The sequence below is a fragment of the Lygodium microphyllum genome, chromosome 3, assembly GCF_053477565.2.
Source record: "Lygodium microphyllum isolate KBCC chromosome 3, Lygodium_microphyllum_v1.1.10, whole genome shotgun sequence".
Taxonomy (NCBI): domain Eukaryota; kingdom Viridiplantae; phylum Streptophyta; class Polypodiopsida; order Schizaeales; family Lygodiaceae; genus Lygodium; species Lygodium microphyllum.
The window spans coordinates 127,904,570-127,919,553 of record NC_141137.1 but is presented as its reverse complement, the minus strand read 5'-3'; the positions used below and the strand labels follow the sequence as shown (position 1 = coordinate 127,919,553).

Sequence of the window (14,984 nt, the reverse complement as noted above, 5' to 3'; positions counted from 1 at the left end):
ATGAGGCTCCGCAACCCCAGAAAAAATTTGAAATTTTCTGAGATGTTCTCGTTTGCATCCACCACTTCCTTGACCTGGGTTTTGCCCATTTTGGTATCAGCCTAGTGCTCTCCACTACTTTTGCATCTGATGTAGGAGCATCAGGCAGAAGAGCTATCCTTGCAACGGGCAGGCAGGGCCGGCAGCCATTGTTGCTTTTCCTTCACTCCAATGATGGCCATTGAATCTTCGATTATGTTTCTTGCTACTGGAATCTATTTCATTCCTCTCTGTTCTTTACAATGATATGCTCTCATGCTTAAGTTACCTCATCTCCACTTGTGGATCTGGTTCTGCTTGGGAGTAGAAAAGCCAGAGGCATCATTTTCCTCCACCAAACACTTCCCCTTGTTACCAATTTTGACTAGCTGCAGCTATTCCCACCGTATCCTCATAAATAAAGCCACCTCTAACTTCCATTCAAAAAATTACTCCTTTGAGTTTTCAAAATTGGATTGCCAAATTCAAAGAAACTACAAGGGTTCATCCATCTCTCTGTCCAAAATCCCTGCTTGTAGGATACATGCCAGCCACAGTTTTGCCATCAAAGAACACTCAATGGACATTCACCCAAGGGCAGCTTATCTAGTTGCCAGCAGATTCTCTAGCCACTAACAGATTGGACTGTGTAACAAGAGAACCACAGTTGAGCCCTATCATGGCCTTGATTTCAAGTAAAAATCTGCATCAAGCACTGAACATTACAAGGCAGTTGAGAAACAAGAGGACCCGTTAAGAGAAAGTACACCTATAAATGTGAAGAGCAAAACAAATATACTTAATGTGGAGTGTAGAACAGACATATTCACTGAGCTTGCCTGGGGCCATGATAAGACTTCAAAATGATTCGTGCAGAAAGGATTGACAAAAGAAAGTTCACATAACCTTGTTGAAAGAAGAGATTCAAAGAGGTGTGAAGGTTGAAGCACAGCCATTTCACACCACATCCCACACTAGGAGAACCAGCATACTTGATCAGACTCTCATGTACTGCACAAATACCAGTCCGGAAAAAAGCAAAGAATCCTCCGGCACACCTTTCAGAAAGGATCAAAAACATATGAAGAAACCCGCAAGTAGATATCTTCAATGCCAACTGTTATTCTTAATACATCCATCTGGGGTCCCAACTTTTACAGACATCCAGAACCAAGCTAGACTGCAATAAAATTTGCACACCATCCCACACTAGGGGAACCAGCATACTTGATCAGACTCACATGTACTGCACAAATGCCTGTCTGAAAAAAAGTAAAACATCCTCTGGCACACCTTTCAGAAACAATCAAAAACATATGAAGAAACCCACAAGTAGATATATCTTCAATGCCAACCGTTATTCTTAATACATCCATCTGGGGTCCCAACTTTTACAGACATCCAGAACCAAGCTAGATTGCAATAAAAATTAAGGATGGGGGGATCATTCATCAGATCATAAACAAAGAAGCTTAAAACAACCTCCAACAGGACAGTAAAGTATGGTTCTTGTAGCCAAATCTCTTTTCAACGTTGCAGTGAATGCAAACAAGCCACAGTGCAACACAAGCCATTGTTGCTACTGTTGCTGAAGACTCATCCATGAAATGTACAAATTTTCCTCTCTGTGTGAAACTTATGCACTTTTTCCATTGGAACATATTATCCAAAGAAAATTTAAATACATTGGCCGTCAACCACCACTCGAGAGGAATGTGGAAGCATTGCCAGCCAGTAAAACAGTAAGCAGTTCACTGATCAACCACGAAATCCAATCAGAAGGAACGTGTCAGTGCCTAGCCTCCTTGTCAAAAGAGAGAGATTCGATACCCCTGGCAACTGCTTCAAACTGCTTTACCCTGGACGAGACAACTCGTTTGGGATCAGAAGAGCTCACAATAGAGCTTCGCTGTGCTGAGGGAGTCCTGAGACTTGTCGGAATGTATTTGCTTGCTGATGGGCGAGATGGTTCTATGGCCTCAGTTGGAACTGAAGGCTGATTACTGGAGACTACAGCCTTTCTAGATGAGCTCCCATCCCGTGTAACATTCGACATGCGCATTCGAGGTGGCTCTTCAACCTACACAGCATGGATGGTCAGACACCAGGTAACATGCTTTAGAAGGGGCAGTTTAGGAAGTACAGAAAATATTTGCAGAGGGCTGTACATAGCCCTAGATAATGTTGTATAATGTGCTTTTACAGATACATCTATGTCACCAGATAAAGTGTAACTTACTGCCTCCTTAGACAACCCTGGCTCTTCTACACCGGAAGCCCTTTGCTTGTAGTCACTTGCACCTGCTCCAACATTGGCAGCAGAAGCCCTCCTGCTAGAAGATACCCATAATACATCCCTTGAATCCCGTACTTCCTGGCCTGTTTTTGTATTGGAAATAATGAACAGCTACGTGAGCTCAAAATAAAATGCAAAAAAAAAAAAAAAAAAAAACTCAGGCCAATCCAGACTGCATATCTACTGAGACTAGGCATGTTAATATGGAAGTTGCTGGAAGTCTCTAAGCAGCAACTTTTTAATTAAAACAAACACATGGGATGTACTTGAGTTCTTGTCGGCCGGCGCTGCAGCTGCAGTACCACCCATTGCACCTGATGGTAACGCATTACTTGGACCTCCCTGCCCAGCCTGTAAAAGGCATGGAAGTATCCATCTTAAGACACGGGAGAAGCACTAAAATGGATACATATGTTTCATGTACTGAAAAAGTAGAGTTTCCAACCCAAACAAACCAGAGACATGCAGAGAAAACTGTATAACCAAGTCCCCTATAAATCTGACCTACACATACCAGTGGACGAAAAGGTCCCCCACCAGTAATTTGAGTCTGCTGGTACTTCAAGATGGTCCAGTCAAACACATAGTCATATTGGAACCCTGCAATAGATTTCTTAGCAAAACACAGCATAGTTAACCTGCACACAACCAAAAGAACTGAAAGAAGCTATTCTGTGGAGCTCATACCCTCTCGAATAAAAAGGTCACGGAAAATTCTTTTAAGGTATGCATAATCAGGTTTGTCATCAAATCGGAGAGCTCGACAATAGTGAAAGTAAGATGCAAATTCAGTAGGATAAAACTTGCATAAAGCCTACAGACAAACCATTCCAATCAGCTGCAAAGAATTACTTAACAAGAACAATACATAATCCATAAATTTTGGATCTGAGATTTTATTACCTCAATAGAGGTTGACATCTTTTTCTCACTTATCCTTTCATATTTCTGTTTCTTTGTGCCAGCCTTCAAGCCTTGCCAAGGAAGACTGCACTAATGAACAAAGTTCAATTCCATGTGCTTGAATGCCAAATCTTAAGGTTGTTTCACTAGGTGCATTTATATACCTTCCCCTCAAAAAGTACATGAGCACATATCCAAGTGATTCAAGATCATCCCTGCGGCTTTGCTCTGATGTCAGTACACAGTGCAGAGTCACTATCAAGAGGCTATGCTTGCTACAGCAGTCTTTGCAAGTTACTAGAAGGCATACTTACCTATACCAAGATGAGTATTTATGCTAGCGTATCGAGCAGTACCAGTCAGGTTCTTGTTCTCTCTGCACAGGAAAGAAAACATGAAAAATGAGCACATCCATCTCTCTTCTCATACATGTAGTTAGCATCACATCAAAAACATCAAGGTAAACTAAAAATAGCTAATCAGAGACTTCATTTTTTTTTAACTGATAGCAGAACATGCAGGTAGACATCAAATACTCAGCTTCATGCTTAAAACAGACGATAAGCTGATGAGTTGATGTGGGCTTATTCAAGGCTTCAAGCCAGTCTACCTGCTACATTAAGTAAAAATTTCATTGGCTCTTTAGGGAATTTTCGAATATCTTAAACCTCAGAATAAGCTAGCAAACTCTCTTGATATCTGTGCCATGCCAAGCTTAACAGCTCTAGAGAAATAGAAATCCTTGGGAGGACAGAACATGAGGCAGCCCCACAGTTCAATAAAAAGAGAACTGCAAACTTAAGCTTTATAGCACTTGCACTGCAACAACGTGGATTATCCCACTAAGGCCTTTGTTCCCAAAGGTGCTAGACTGGCCCCAATGGAGACATATTTGTCCAGCAAACTTATGATTTCTCCAAAGAGATTCTCTCTTTGGACTCAATTCATAGAGAATCTCAAAGTGTTTTTGAAGAGAACTGGTTATCATAGTAACCAATAATCTCTTTGTTGAGGAGATAATCTCTTTGGAGACAATGGTTACTATGATAACCAGTTCTCTTCAAAAACACTTTGAGATTCTCTATAAGGACATTTGCAGAACTTGAGGCTTTGGAGACCCATCTAAGTTTTACCACCCTCAATTGTTTGCTAAAGAATGCTGCCCTTTCAAGGCTACAAATACAAAACACGTCTAGTAGGCTTGCAAATACGAACATCTTATGTCACTAAGAAAACAAAAGAACTGCAAGTTCAGCCTAACTATTGAGACGATAGGGAACACACCTGTATGGTATGTGTTGGTGTGTAGAAGGATCACGATATTTTTTTGCAAGACCAAAATCTATGATATACACCTGTCACAAATAAAGACCTCTAGATTAGTGTTTAGATAGTCATAATCGGCTTGCACTGCTTACTTGTAAGACCCACAATGAATATGATGACAAAACAGACAGGCATATGCCAAAACACTCAACATCAGTGATCTTTTACTTACTGTCACAACAATTTGCTGATAAACCTTTCCATAACTAGTAAAGAGATCCACAAGCTAATACAATGGTGAGTATACATCCACACCTGGTTTGCTCGCCTTCCCAGACCCATAAGAAAATTGTCTGGCTTGATATCTCTATGCAAAAAGCTCTTTGAATGTACATATTCCACCCTATTCAGCTGCACAATTGATTTCATAAATCCAACATTTAGGCCCTGCTTCAATTGGAAATGAAAATGCACAATAGATTGTCAAGGCAAAATAGTTTCCATTTTCTGCATAGGCCCCATGGGAAACAACAGAAGGAACATTTGGCCCACTATCACATAAACTAGGCATAATTAGTTGCCCGTGCTGTGCGTCTGAATCTCCATCACCCTTTCAAATTTACATGTGTAGGTACAGGAGAAATGTAACACGCCTACTAGTCATTAAGCAATTCAAAGATGGACTTAAAGGATCACGTATAAACATGAACTGTGAACCTATCTAATACCAACAATCAGTTTAGCACATTATGCAAAAGTTCCCTCAAAGCTCTGTCCATTTCCACCTTTGCTTCCTTTCAAAATCAATCTTGTATATTTCGTGACCAGTGTGATATTACAGCAACCCAGTAGTTCACACAATGAAAGGGTGAACCTGAGTAAAATCTTGTAGCTAGTTCAGCTTGCTAAACTCAAGAACTTGCTGAGATGTCCTTAGGTAGGACGAACGGCTCCTTTCTAGAAACTTCCCCTCATTTTGGAACTTTAAAATGCACTACATATCCAATAACAGCCTTTACAACACATCAAGCATAGTTTTTGCTTTTTGTGACAATGTGCAACACTGCTTTTCCTAGTTTACAGTACATGTTATATAACAATTGGCCTGCATGCGTATGGACCAGATTTTGGCGCAATTTCTATATTAAACCATGCTTCATATACAGTATATCACATACCATCTGATCTGCTAGCATCAGAACAGTCTTTAAGGAGAACTTGCGACTACAAAAGTTGAATAAGTCTTCAAGACTTGGGCCAAGCAAATCCAGCACAAGAACATTATAATCTCCTTCAACGCCACACCATCTAATGTTCGGAATGCCAGCTGCATAAAAGAACAAGAAACAATCAGAAACCAGTTACAAGGTGCCTTTATCAAAACTTAACACAAACCCAACTGATGCCTCTTAATTGTGTAAGGTGAAATGGCCTAAAACATTCACATCAAAAGAAGAAAGAATTTCATAAAGTACCGAGTAAAAATCACAAAATCAAAGCATTAGGTTAGCCACATTTCTAGCAGTATGATGGCCATCTACATCAAAAGAAGAAATAGTTTTAAAAAGCACAAAGTAAAAATAACAAAATCAAAGCATTCAGTAGAAACTTAGCCACATTGCTAGCAGTATGATGGATCTCTGGCCAAAAAAGATCGAGAGTAGAAAACAGTAAAGAGTAATATTGATGCTGAATCAAGTCAAAAAGCTTCCTGAAACCATCAGCCACTTGCACGGACATTTTTGACTGGCTTCATTTCCCCTAGCCCAACAATTAATGACTTATCAAACCAACTCCCAAACTAGCTCTAGAGTTTGACATTCTGCATGAAATGTTGGCTGAATTGGCAGAACAGGCTCCACAGCTGCAGTTATACCACTCATACTGCACGACTGGTCTAGTTTGTAGATGGTCAAATGCATGCATATACTGAAAAGGTCTGGTTTGTAGATGATCAAATGCATGTACTGAAGATGAAGCATACCAGAGGGATTGCATAAGATTTGTGTTCAACAATTGCAATATGCCCTCTGAACAGAAACAATTGGCTGGCCAAGCATAATATTAAGAGTGACATTCAAAGGATATTTCAGCAAAGTGTGCAAGAACTTGTCCCTGCCAATCACCCTCTTCTAAAGAATCAAGGTCATATTTAAAAATCGCAGTAACTTCCAACAAGCTCAATGCATACAAAAATCAGTTTTGATTTGGTTGCCCTATGTTCACATAGAGCAACCCCAACTCAAGAACATAACCAAACTCGCCCATATATTAAGCTCAAAATCGACAAAGTTTTAACTATACTTGATACTAAACAAAAGATTCCTTATCCAGCTGACCCTGTATCACTATATCTAGCAAGCCTAGTTTTTCACCACTTGAATTGGTCTCTCTCGAGAACACTAATATGTTTCAGGCACAATAGACATGTGATTCTCTAATGCTAATCCCACAGAAAATGTCAGCACATTTCTTAACAGAGGTTACACTTCCACTACCAGAAAAAGATTCCAAACACAATAGATAGCTGTAACAGCCAACAAGTAAATACACATAATACATGCACAAGTCTCCAACTGTAGGATTTCTTCTGGGGAAGCCCTGTACTGTGATCTCACATTAATCACGATATGTTGTAGACTGGTAGCAACCTTTTTTAATGAATTCGCAAATATTAAATATGCAAGACATTCTGACAAGAGTCCCTTTGGATCAGATGATATGAATCTTTTTTTAATTACTTCTGGCAGTTGCATAGAAAGACAGTTAAGATTGGTGATCTAATTAGCAATAGCTACACAGACAGTACATGGACAAATCACATTGGCACAGCTAAAGCAAAAGACTATTGCACACTACAGGAAGAAGGTTAAACTAAGCTCCACCCTACAAGACAAACAGGCATATTTACAAAATGAAGTGTGTCCAGAACATGATAATGTGCTCTTAACACTTCTTTGAGCTAAAGACGAGCAAAGAACCTAAACTTCCGCCTACAAGACAAACAGGCCTAAATTCAGCTGTGTTCAGAACAAAATGCTGCGTTCATAACAAGACACAAAAGTATTTGTTAGAAGGGAACGTGACTTTACTTCCTCCTTGAAGGATTCTGTAAATCTTGGACTCGTATAACAATTGGGGGTGTTTTGTCTTAACACTTTCCTGCAGATCAAAAATTCAGTGTCAGAATGATAAATGTGAAACAATCTCTACAGTCCAACTATACAAAAAAGTATCGGAAGATGATTGTTCAAACTGTAACTAAATGTATTCGATGATTTCTGAATACAATTTTCTTCAGGATTAAGGTTTACATTTAAATTAAACAAGTATCTTCCTCATCCATAAATTTACACCAAACAGATTAACATAAACAACATGCAGAGTTACTAGCCCACTTGGAACATCTAAATGGCTAAGCATATTCTCCAATACAAAAGCCATTGTATTGGACATTTGTGCCAGGAAAAATGTCCAAAGCTTAAAGGGTCTCTTAGAAGATCTTAAAAGATCCATCTGGGCACTATGATCCACTTTTGCCTATCCACATCCTATAATACGGAAAGTCCTTTTCAATGACATTGCAGAAGCCTGTGAGGCATGAACCTATTGCACTGCGCATTAAAATTCACTTGCCACCTGACATTGTCACATGATTGAAAAAAGCACAACTATACTGCAAGAAGCTGCTTGTGATTATCGAGGAAATATGCATTCTTGTGAAGGGACTTGGCAATGCACTTAAAAAGATTAAAAATTTGGGGGGAGGGGGGGAGCACGGCCAGAAGGAATAGACCTCCAGTGTCAATAAATTGCAAAATACTTCTCTGACTCATGCAGTAGTTCAGAGAATGAGCTGTTGAGTCAATAAGCACCTCTGCTCAGACCTAGGCAATCAATGACCATAAACTCTTTAAATCATGTGAAATGACACTACATATTATGGCCCAACAATAAGTAATTAAATCAATAAGACAGGCTGGTATTTGCCCAATGTCCCGTTTGGAGTCCACACCATTGGACATATCCGAATACCCAGTTGGGTCAGAAAGATCAAGCTCCTTCAACACTTGCACCACACTCACATAGAACTACCAATCCAATTCTATCTAGTGTGTATCAGAGGACTGCATGCTCCAACTTTGACTTAGGAACATAATATGAGGCATCCTTATTCAGCTCCTGAGTACAGGAGTGAAAAGAAATGACAACAAGTAACTTTGAGAGAAATAACAGCACCAAATGTCAGTATTTGCTCATTTTTGACCCAACAAGGAGCACACATGCCCTGAATGGTCCTAAAGCTATTAAAAGGTCACACAGTCACACAGCTATGCTACGAAGGCAAAGAGTGGCATTATTGCAACAACAGGAAAGTAGCCCGCAGCCCGTCCAATGGTCTACATATTACAAAAAAGTATAGCTCCATTCAGGCTGCACATCCAAAACATGTCCCTAGCAATCAGCAACACACAAGTTATGATCAGATGCCTGCGGTCAGTGCACTGCCCGGCCATTGTATATTGCATGGTCATTTGTGTATGCATCATTACATGATGACCATTGGTGCTACCACTTTCACACAACTGCGAAGAGAAATACACACAACTGCGAAGAGAAATACACAAAACCATGGGGATTCTTCAACAAAATGCTTAATTACCAGTTTGATGCCAACTTCTTCGTTGGTCTGAACATTTGTACCTGTGATTGATTGACATTGAGACCAGTTAGAACTTTCTTTTCCTGCTATCTGTGTAACAGCATGCTTACCACCAATAACTCACCGATATAGATCTCTCCAAATGAACCACTGCCAATTTTGCGCCCTAGCCTGTACTTATTGGCAACTCGGGGTTCCATGAGTGCTCAACAACTTAGAACACCAAGAGAGTTACTGCAACCGTGCCTGCACACTTGCTGTGCTGTTTTTAAAGTTTTCAAGAAGCAGACTTTCGAAATCACACTAGAAGCTCTGTCGCTGACAATCCTGTTAGAAGATCCAATCCACTGTGCGGTGTCTCCGGGAGATCCGGCGTTCTGAAGAAAGGAAAAGGCAAGCTAACGAGTTTCTGGAACTTTCAAGATGCGGAGCGCATGCAAGGATCACCTGTTATCGAATGGCAAACCCTAGGCCAGAAGGAGCACCAGGGAGATCGAGCAGCCGAGGGAAACGCGAAACCCTAAGCCGATCCGATAGTTGACTGAGGGAGCGGAGCGTCCGTTCAAGAGAAGGAGGCGTGCCGGCGGGAGACGGGTAGCCGTAAACGAGAGGCCGTCGAAGGGGAGGGAGCCATTACCTAGGAGAAGATCAGGAGAAGTCCATGGCGGGATGGGAAGCGATGGTGATAGGGGGGGGAAACCCTAACAGAAGGCGTACAAGGTAAAGGAAGGGGGAGGAGGGACGGGGGAGGGGGGAGAGAAGAAAGGATGAGGGAAGGGGGGAGGTGAGAGGGGAAGGTCTCCCTTTCTTTCTTCCTCTTTTGACGCAGCCTTATTTAGATGATGACGACGAAGCAATAAGCCACTTCCACACAAAAAAACAACACAACCCCCACATAGGCACGCTCTCAGAGCACAAACAGTCGCCATTGCCACCGCACTGACGGCGCACCGCTTGACTTAGCGGCCCCGTTATCCCCCCGTCACATTAAGTCAAGTCATGGAAGACACCTTGGCAAGTTGTCCCCCCAACCATCCTGCACACGTCTTCCGAGTCAAGTCGCATGAATATGCCTAGTTTAGTGGTTTTTTTCGTCCCCCCACCCCCCTCCTTCACATATTAACTAGGTAGTGGAAAGATCTATTTTTATGTTGGCTAGCAACTCTTTCTACCTAATGCAAGTTTCTAAGGCAGAAGAAATAATATGGAAGCCATTGCTTCTAACATATTTTTATCAAGCCTTGCCAACATAACAAGGGGATTAGTCTCTATCAGTTGTCGCTTGATTTTTTGGCATTTCAATCTATCAAAGTTAACTTAAATCAAATTTATAATCATGAAAAGTGTTTCTCCCAAAAGAGAACGACATGTATCCTTGCTAGCTTGCCTTCTAGATATTGTGTGATAGCTAAGTTTAGAGCTAATAAAGTCTTGGGCTAAGTCTTAGACTCGATGCTTGCTTGAGTATGGGACTTGGTGCTAAACTCTAAGACAAATCATGGATGCTTTGTTAAGAGTGAGTCCTTAAGTCATTATTGACTCTAGGACTAAGTCCTAGATTCAACTTAAGTGTACATGGTTGACTCCAAGAATTGGACCTAGATACAAACATGTATATTTGAGGACAAGGACCAGGCCTTGTGCTTTATATTGAGTCGTCTAAGACCTAGTCCTATACTCAACCTTGCAACCCCTAGGACTTGTTGCATGCTCGAGTTTAGGGCCAAGTCTTAAATTATACCTCCATATGATCAACCATGGAGCAACCATTTAGAAAGTAATGTTAGAGTCATCCTAAACTTAAACATACAAGATGTAGTTTAGGATTTCCTCACTCCCAAGCATACAAGGTTGAGTTTAGCACCACATCATAGGCTAAATATTGAGTGTAGGACTTGATCCTAAACTCATCAATGTTGCATGCTTCAAGCTGAACTTAATATTGAGTTAACCTCACATGCAATCTTGCACTCACTCTAGATATCAAGTCTAGGATCTAGTCCTAGAATCAAACTTGCATGTTTCATTGAGTTTAGGACCAAATCCTACACTTATGCATGCAAGCTCTAGTCTAAGACTTGGTCCTAGTCTCAAACCTATAACATTGAGCACATGAGTGGAGGAATAGTTTTCTTACTAGAGGAATTTTGGAGAAAACCCAAAGTGGTATGACTACCCCACCAAACAATATAAACCCTACACCATGTACATATATAGCATATAAACATGCTCCATGAATCAAAGTGAGGACACATTGAAAGGTGAGAAGGACTGAAGCTTATATAGGAGAGCTATGGCAGGAGAGTAAGAGCAAGAGAGAGAGAGACTCACAATGTGGAAACTCCAATAGTCACAATGTGTGACCAAGCCTTCCTTTATTCAAACAGTCACAAAAATAATAAAGAATAAAGTAAGGGTGACAAGCGTTCACCACCTACAGTGTGCAAGTGGCAGGTACTCTTAGTGTAGTAATACAATGGCGACTATGCAGAGGTGCCTTTAACCCAACAACCTTCCACTTAAAGGCAAAATTTCCCCAATGATGAGGAGTGAAAAGAAAAAGAAAAGACAGTACAATGTACACATGTACAATAGGATGAGGAAAAACATAATCTCATCCAACGCCCATCAATCTCCTGAGGAAGGCAAAGCGCTCAATAGTGAGGCTTTTCATGAGCAAATCTGTAGGATTTTTGTCAATGGAGATCTTGACAAGGTCAACAGACTCGTCCTTCACGACCCCATGTATGAAATGATACCTCACCTCAATGTGTTTCGTCTTCGCATGGAAGATCGGGAATTCTTGGCTAGCTAAATAGCACTCGTAAAATTCGAATGCAACGTAGGTATAGAATCAATCCCAAGGTCATGAACCAAATGGCCTCCTTGCAAGCCTCAGTGGCTACAACATACTTGGCCTCAGTGGTAGAGAGAGTCGTACACTTCTGAACCTTGGACATCCAAGAGACAACAGCTCCAGCATAGGTGAATACATAGCCAGAAGTGGACTTTCTACTATCTACGTGTCCTATATAATCCTGTGTACCCCACAACTCCTGTATCCAGACTGCCATAGCAAATACGCATATTTGATATGCCCTTCAGGTATCTCATGATACCGTTCACAGCATCCCAATGTTTCTTGCTAGGTGTAGCCATATAGCGTGCCACAACACCAACTGCAAAGGCAATATCTGGACGACGGCTATCATGGCATACATCAAACTGCCCACAGTTGATGCATAAGGGATCTTGGCCATCTCGGCCCTGTGCTTATCTATCTGCGGACAATCGGCCTATGAAACCTTCACATAAGAAGGTAATGGACATCCAATACGCTTGACGTCTTGCATGTGGAAATGCTCAAGGACTTTATGAATGTACTCCCTCTGTGAGAGGTATAGTAGTCCTTGATGCCTGTCGTGCTTAATGTGCATACCAAGAATGTGAGAGGCTCTTCTTCAACTGAGATTTAAGAGCATCGAGCTCATCATGAGCTTTCCCTGCTATCAGCATATCATCCACATAAAGTACCAAAATAAGCAATGAGCCATCATGGGCTTTCTTTATGTAAAGACATAAATCCATAGCACTCCTGTTGTAGCCATGTGACTGCATAAAGGCATCAAACTTATGATACTACTCCTAGGTGCCTGCTTCAAGCCATAAAGACTTTTCTTCAACTTGCACACTAGGTACTCCCTGCTAGGTTCTGCAAAGCCCTTGGGATGCTCCATGTATATCTCATAATGCAAATCCCCATGCAAGAATGCAGTCTTGACATCCATCTGATATATGTCTAAGTCAAGTTGCGCGACTAAGACCAAAACGAAGCGTAGGGTGGTCATCTTAACCACAGGGGAAAGACTTCATCAAAGTCAACTCCATGCTCTTGTTTAAAACCCTTAGCAATAAGTCTTACCTTATAAGCCGGCTTGGGGTGCCCAGGGGTACTTTTCAGCTTGTACACCCATTTGCATGGCAAAGCCTTCTTGCCGTTAGGGAATGCAGCCAAATCCCAAGTCATATTCTTATGTAGGGAGTTCATCTCAAACTGCATAGCCCTCTCCGAGGAGTGACTGTCACCCATGTGCATAGCCTCATCATAGGTGAGAGGTTCTATTGCATCTGTAACAAAGACATAATGCATAAAGGGCTCATTTTGATCATGTGGACGTCTAGCTCTAGTAGACCGTCTTGCTGCAGGCTCTACTGCATGTCTAGCATCATGTCCAACACCTTGGCTATGTGTATCAACTACTGTGAAACACATCCAAGACATCTGACTTAAGCTTAATGGGATAAGCCCAGACTTTATGAGAAAATTCGTTAATGAATGTCACAAAATACTTTGCACCACCCATAGATTGACAGGGCATGGGCCCATAAACATCTGAATGTACCAATGCCAGGGGTTCATTCATCTATGTCCTACCAAACTTCTTATGCGTATTCCTAATCTGTCTGCCATAAAGATAATGCTCACATGAATCAAAACATGCATAGTCAAGGGGCGGTAAGTACTGCAAATCAGAAAGTATTTTCATTCCCTTCAAGGACATATGGCCCAAACGAGCATGCCAAAGAGATACATGTGGGATGAAATTAACTGATAAAACATGGTCAACAAAGGATCCATTAACTACAAAAGGATAGAGGCTGCCAGCCTTGGCACCTCTAGCAAGCACAAGTCTACCACCATTGGTGATCTTCCAGGTAGAATCCCCAAATGAAACATGTAATCCAGCATCATCAAGCTGCCCTACAGACATAAGATTGCATGTAAGCACAGGTACATGACGTACATCCTATAACAAAACAGTACTACCAGTAGAGAAATGCAACCGTGCATCCCAATGGCAACAATAGCAAGTGACCTATCATCACCCAAGCAAACAGAACCAAAGATAGTGCGGTAGAAGTGAAACCATTTACGTCATGGTGTAACATGAAATGAAGCACCAGAATCCAAAAGCCAGCACTGTGCATATATAGAGTGAACCTCGGTCAACGACGTAGCATCTTAAGAACTAGCTGCAAGCATATACTCCCCTTCGAAGTCATCAATCTGCACGACATTGATTTCCTCGATTTTCACACTAGATTTCATAGGCATAATGCTGCGATCAGAGGACTTTTCTTAGACTTTGTCTTTCCCCTTCTCTTTGCGTTTCTCATTGCGCAACTCATGACATTGTGGGCGTATATGACCCTTCTTGCCTGTTTCCTGCAACACCAGCACAAGAAAAAGCGGGAAAATAGAAAAGTCTGAGAAGCAAAAAAGGCATAGGGTAGGCATGGAGAAGGCGCCTAGAAGAATAATAAGTCCGAAAAAAATCCAAAAGCATAGAAACATCTGCCAAAAGTCCAAGGAGCAGTCGTCGAAGTCTGGAGGAGTTAAAAGCAAGAAAGCGCACCTTTGAATGCAAAGGCACTCTCAAATCCTTGTAAAAGAGAGCCAGAGCACCAAGGTCCCTCTTGTGCAAATTGTGAACTTAGAAGGGCGGTGAACTAGCTAGGAAGTGAAAAAATGGAGAAAAAGGGCCTAGGCCATGGCCGGCCATGTAAAAATTGAGGATGACCGCCATGGGAAGTAGGGCATGTATATAAACTTGAACAGTGAATTAGAAGCTCATTCTTGTGTGTGGCAAAAAGCTTCTTCTTCTTCTTCTTCTCTTCTTATTGCCTTCTTGCTTGTGCTTGAGAGAGGGAGCGAGTGAGTGTGAGGAAGTGAGGGAGTGAGTGTGTGAGAGTAAGAGATTGAGGAGAAGAAGCTTCCCATCTCCTCTCTTCATCTTATTCTCTTCTCTACTCTTATCTTGTCTCGCGCAACTATGG

The 14,984-nt window shown here is 41.5% G+C and overlaps 1 protein-coding gene across 1 annotated transcript; it reads right to left on the bottom strand.

Annotated features, from left to right (window-relative positions):
- Positions 1–1,337: 1,337 nt before the first annotated feature.
- LOC148038878 (serine/threonine protein kinase HRR25-like) lies at positions 1,338–9,920 on the bottom strand. The gene is made up of 14 exons (XM_087674769.1): positions 9,271–9,920; positions 9,147–9,187; positions 7,576–7,645; positions 5,662–5,810; positions 4,799–4,894; positions 4,502–4,572; positions 3,532–3,593; positions 3,382–3,445; positions 3,218–3,302; positions 3,002–3,128; positions 2,829–2,914; positions 2,581–2,665; positions 2,258–2,397; positions 1,338–2,098 (listed from the first exon to the last, which is right to left on the bottom strand). Exons 1-14 carry the CDS (start codon positions 9,344–9,346, stop codon positions 1,808–1,810), a joined length of 1,443 nt encoding a protein of 480 aa, XP_087530895.1. The 5' UTR covers positions 9,347–9,920; the 3' UTR covers positions 1,338–1,807.
- Between the last annotated feature and the right edge of the window lie 5,064 nt (positions 9,921–14,984).

Coding starts and splice junctions, on each gene's coding strand:
- LOC148038878 (XM_087674769.1), bottom strand. CDS start 9,346: ATGGAACCCCGAGTTGCCAATAAGTACAGGCTAGGGCGCAAAATTGGC. Junction 3,129..3,217: donor AGATGTCAACCTCTATTGAG/GTAATAAAATCT, acceptor GTTTGTCTGTAG/GCTTTATGCAAGTTTTATCC. Junction 2,099..2,257: donor CAGGGTTGTCTAAGGAGGCA/GTAAGTTACACT, acceptor CATGCTGTGTAG/GTTGAAGAGCCACCTCGAAT.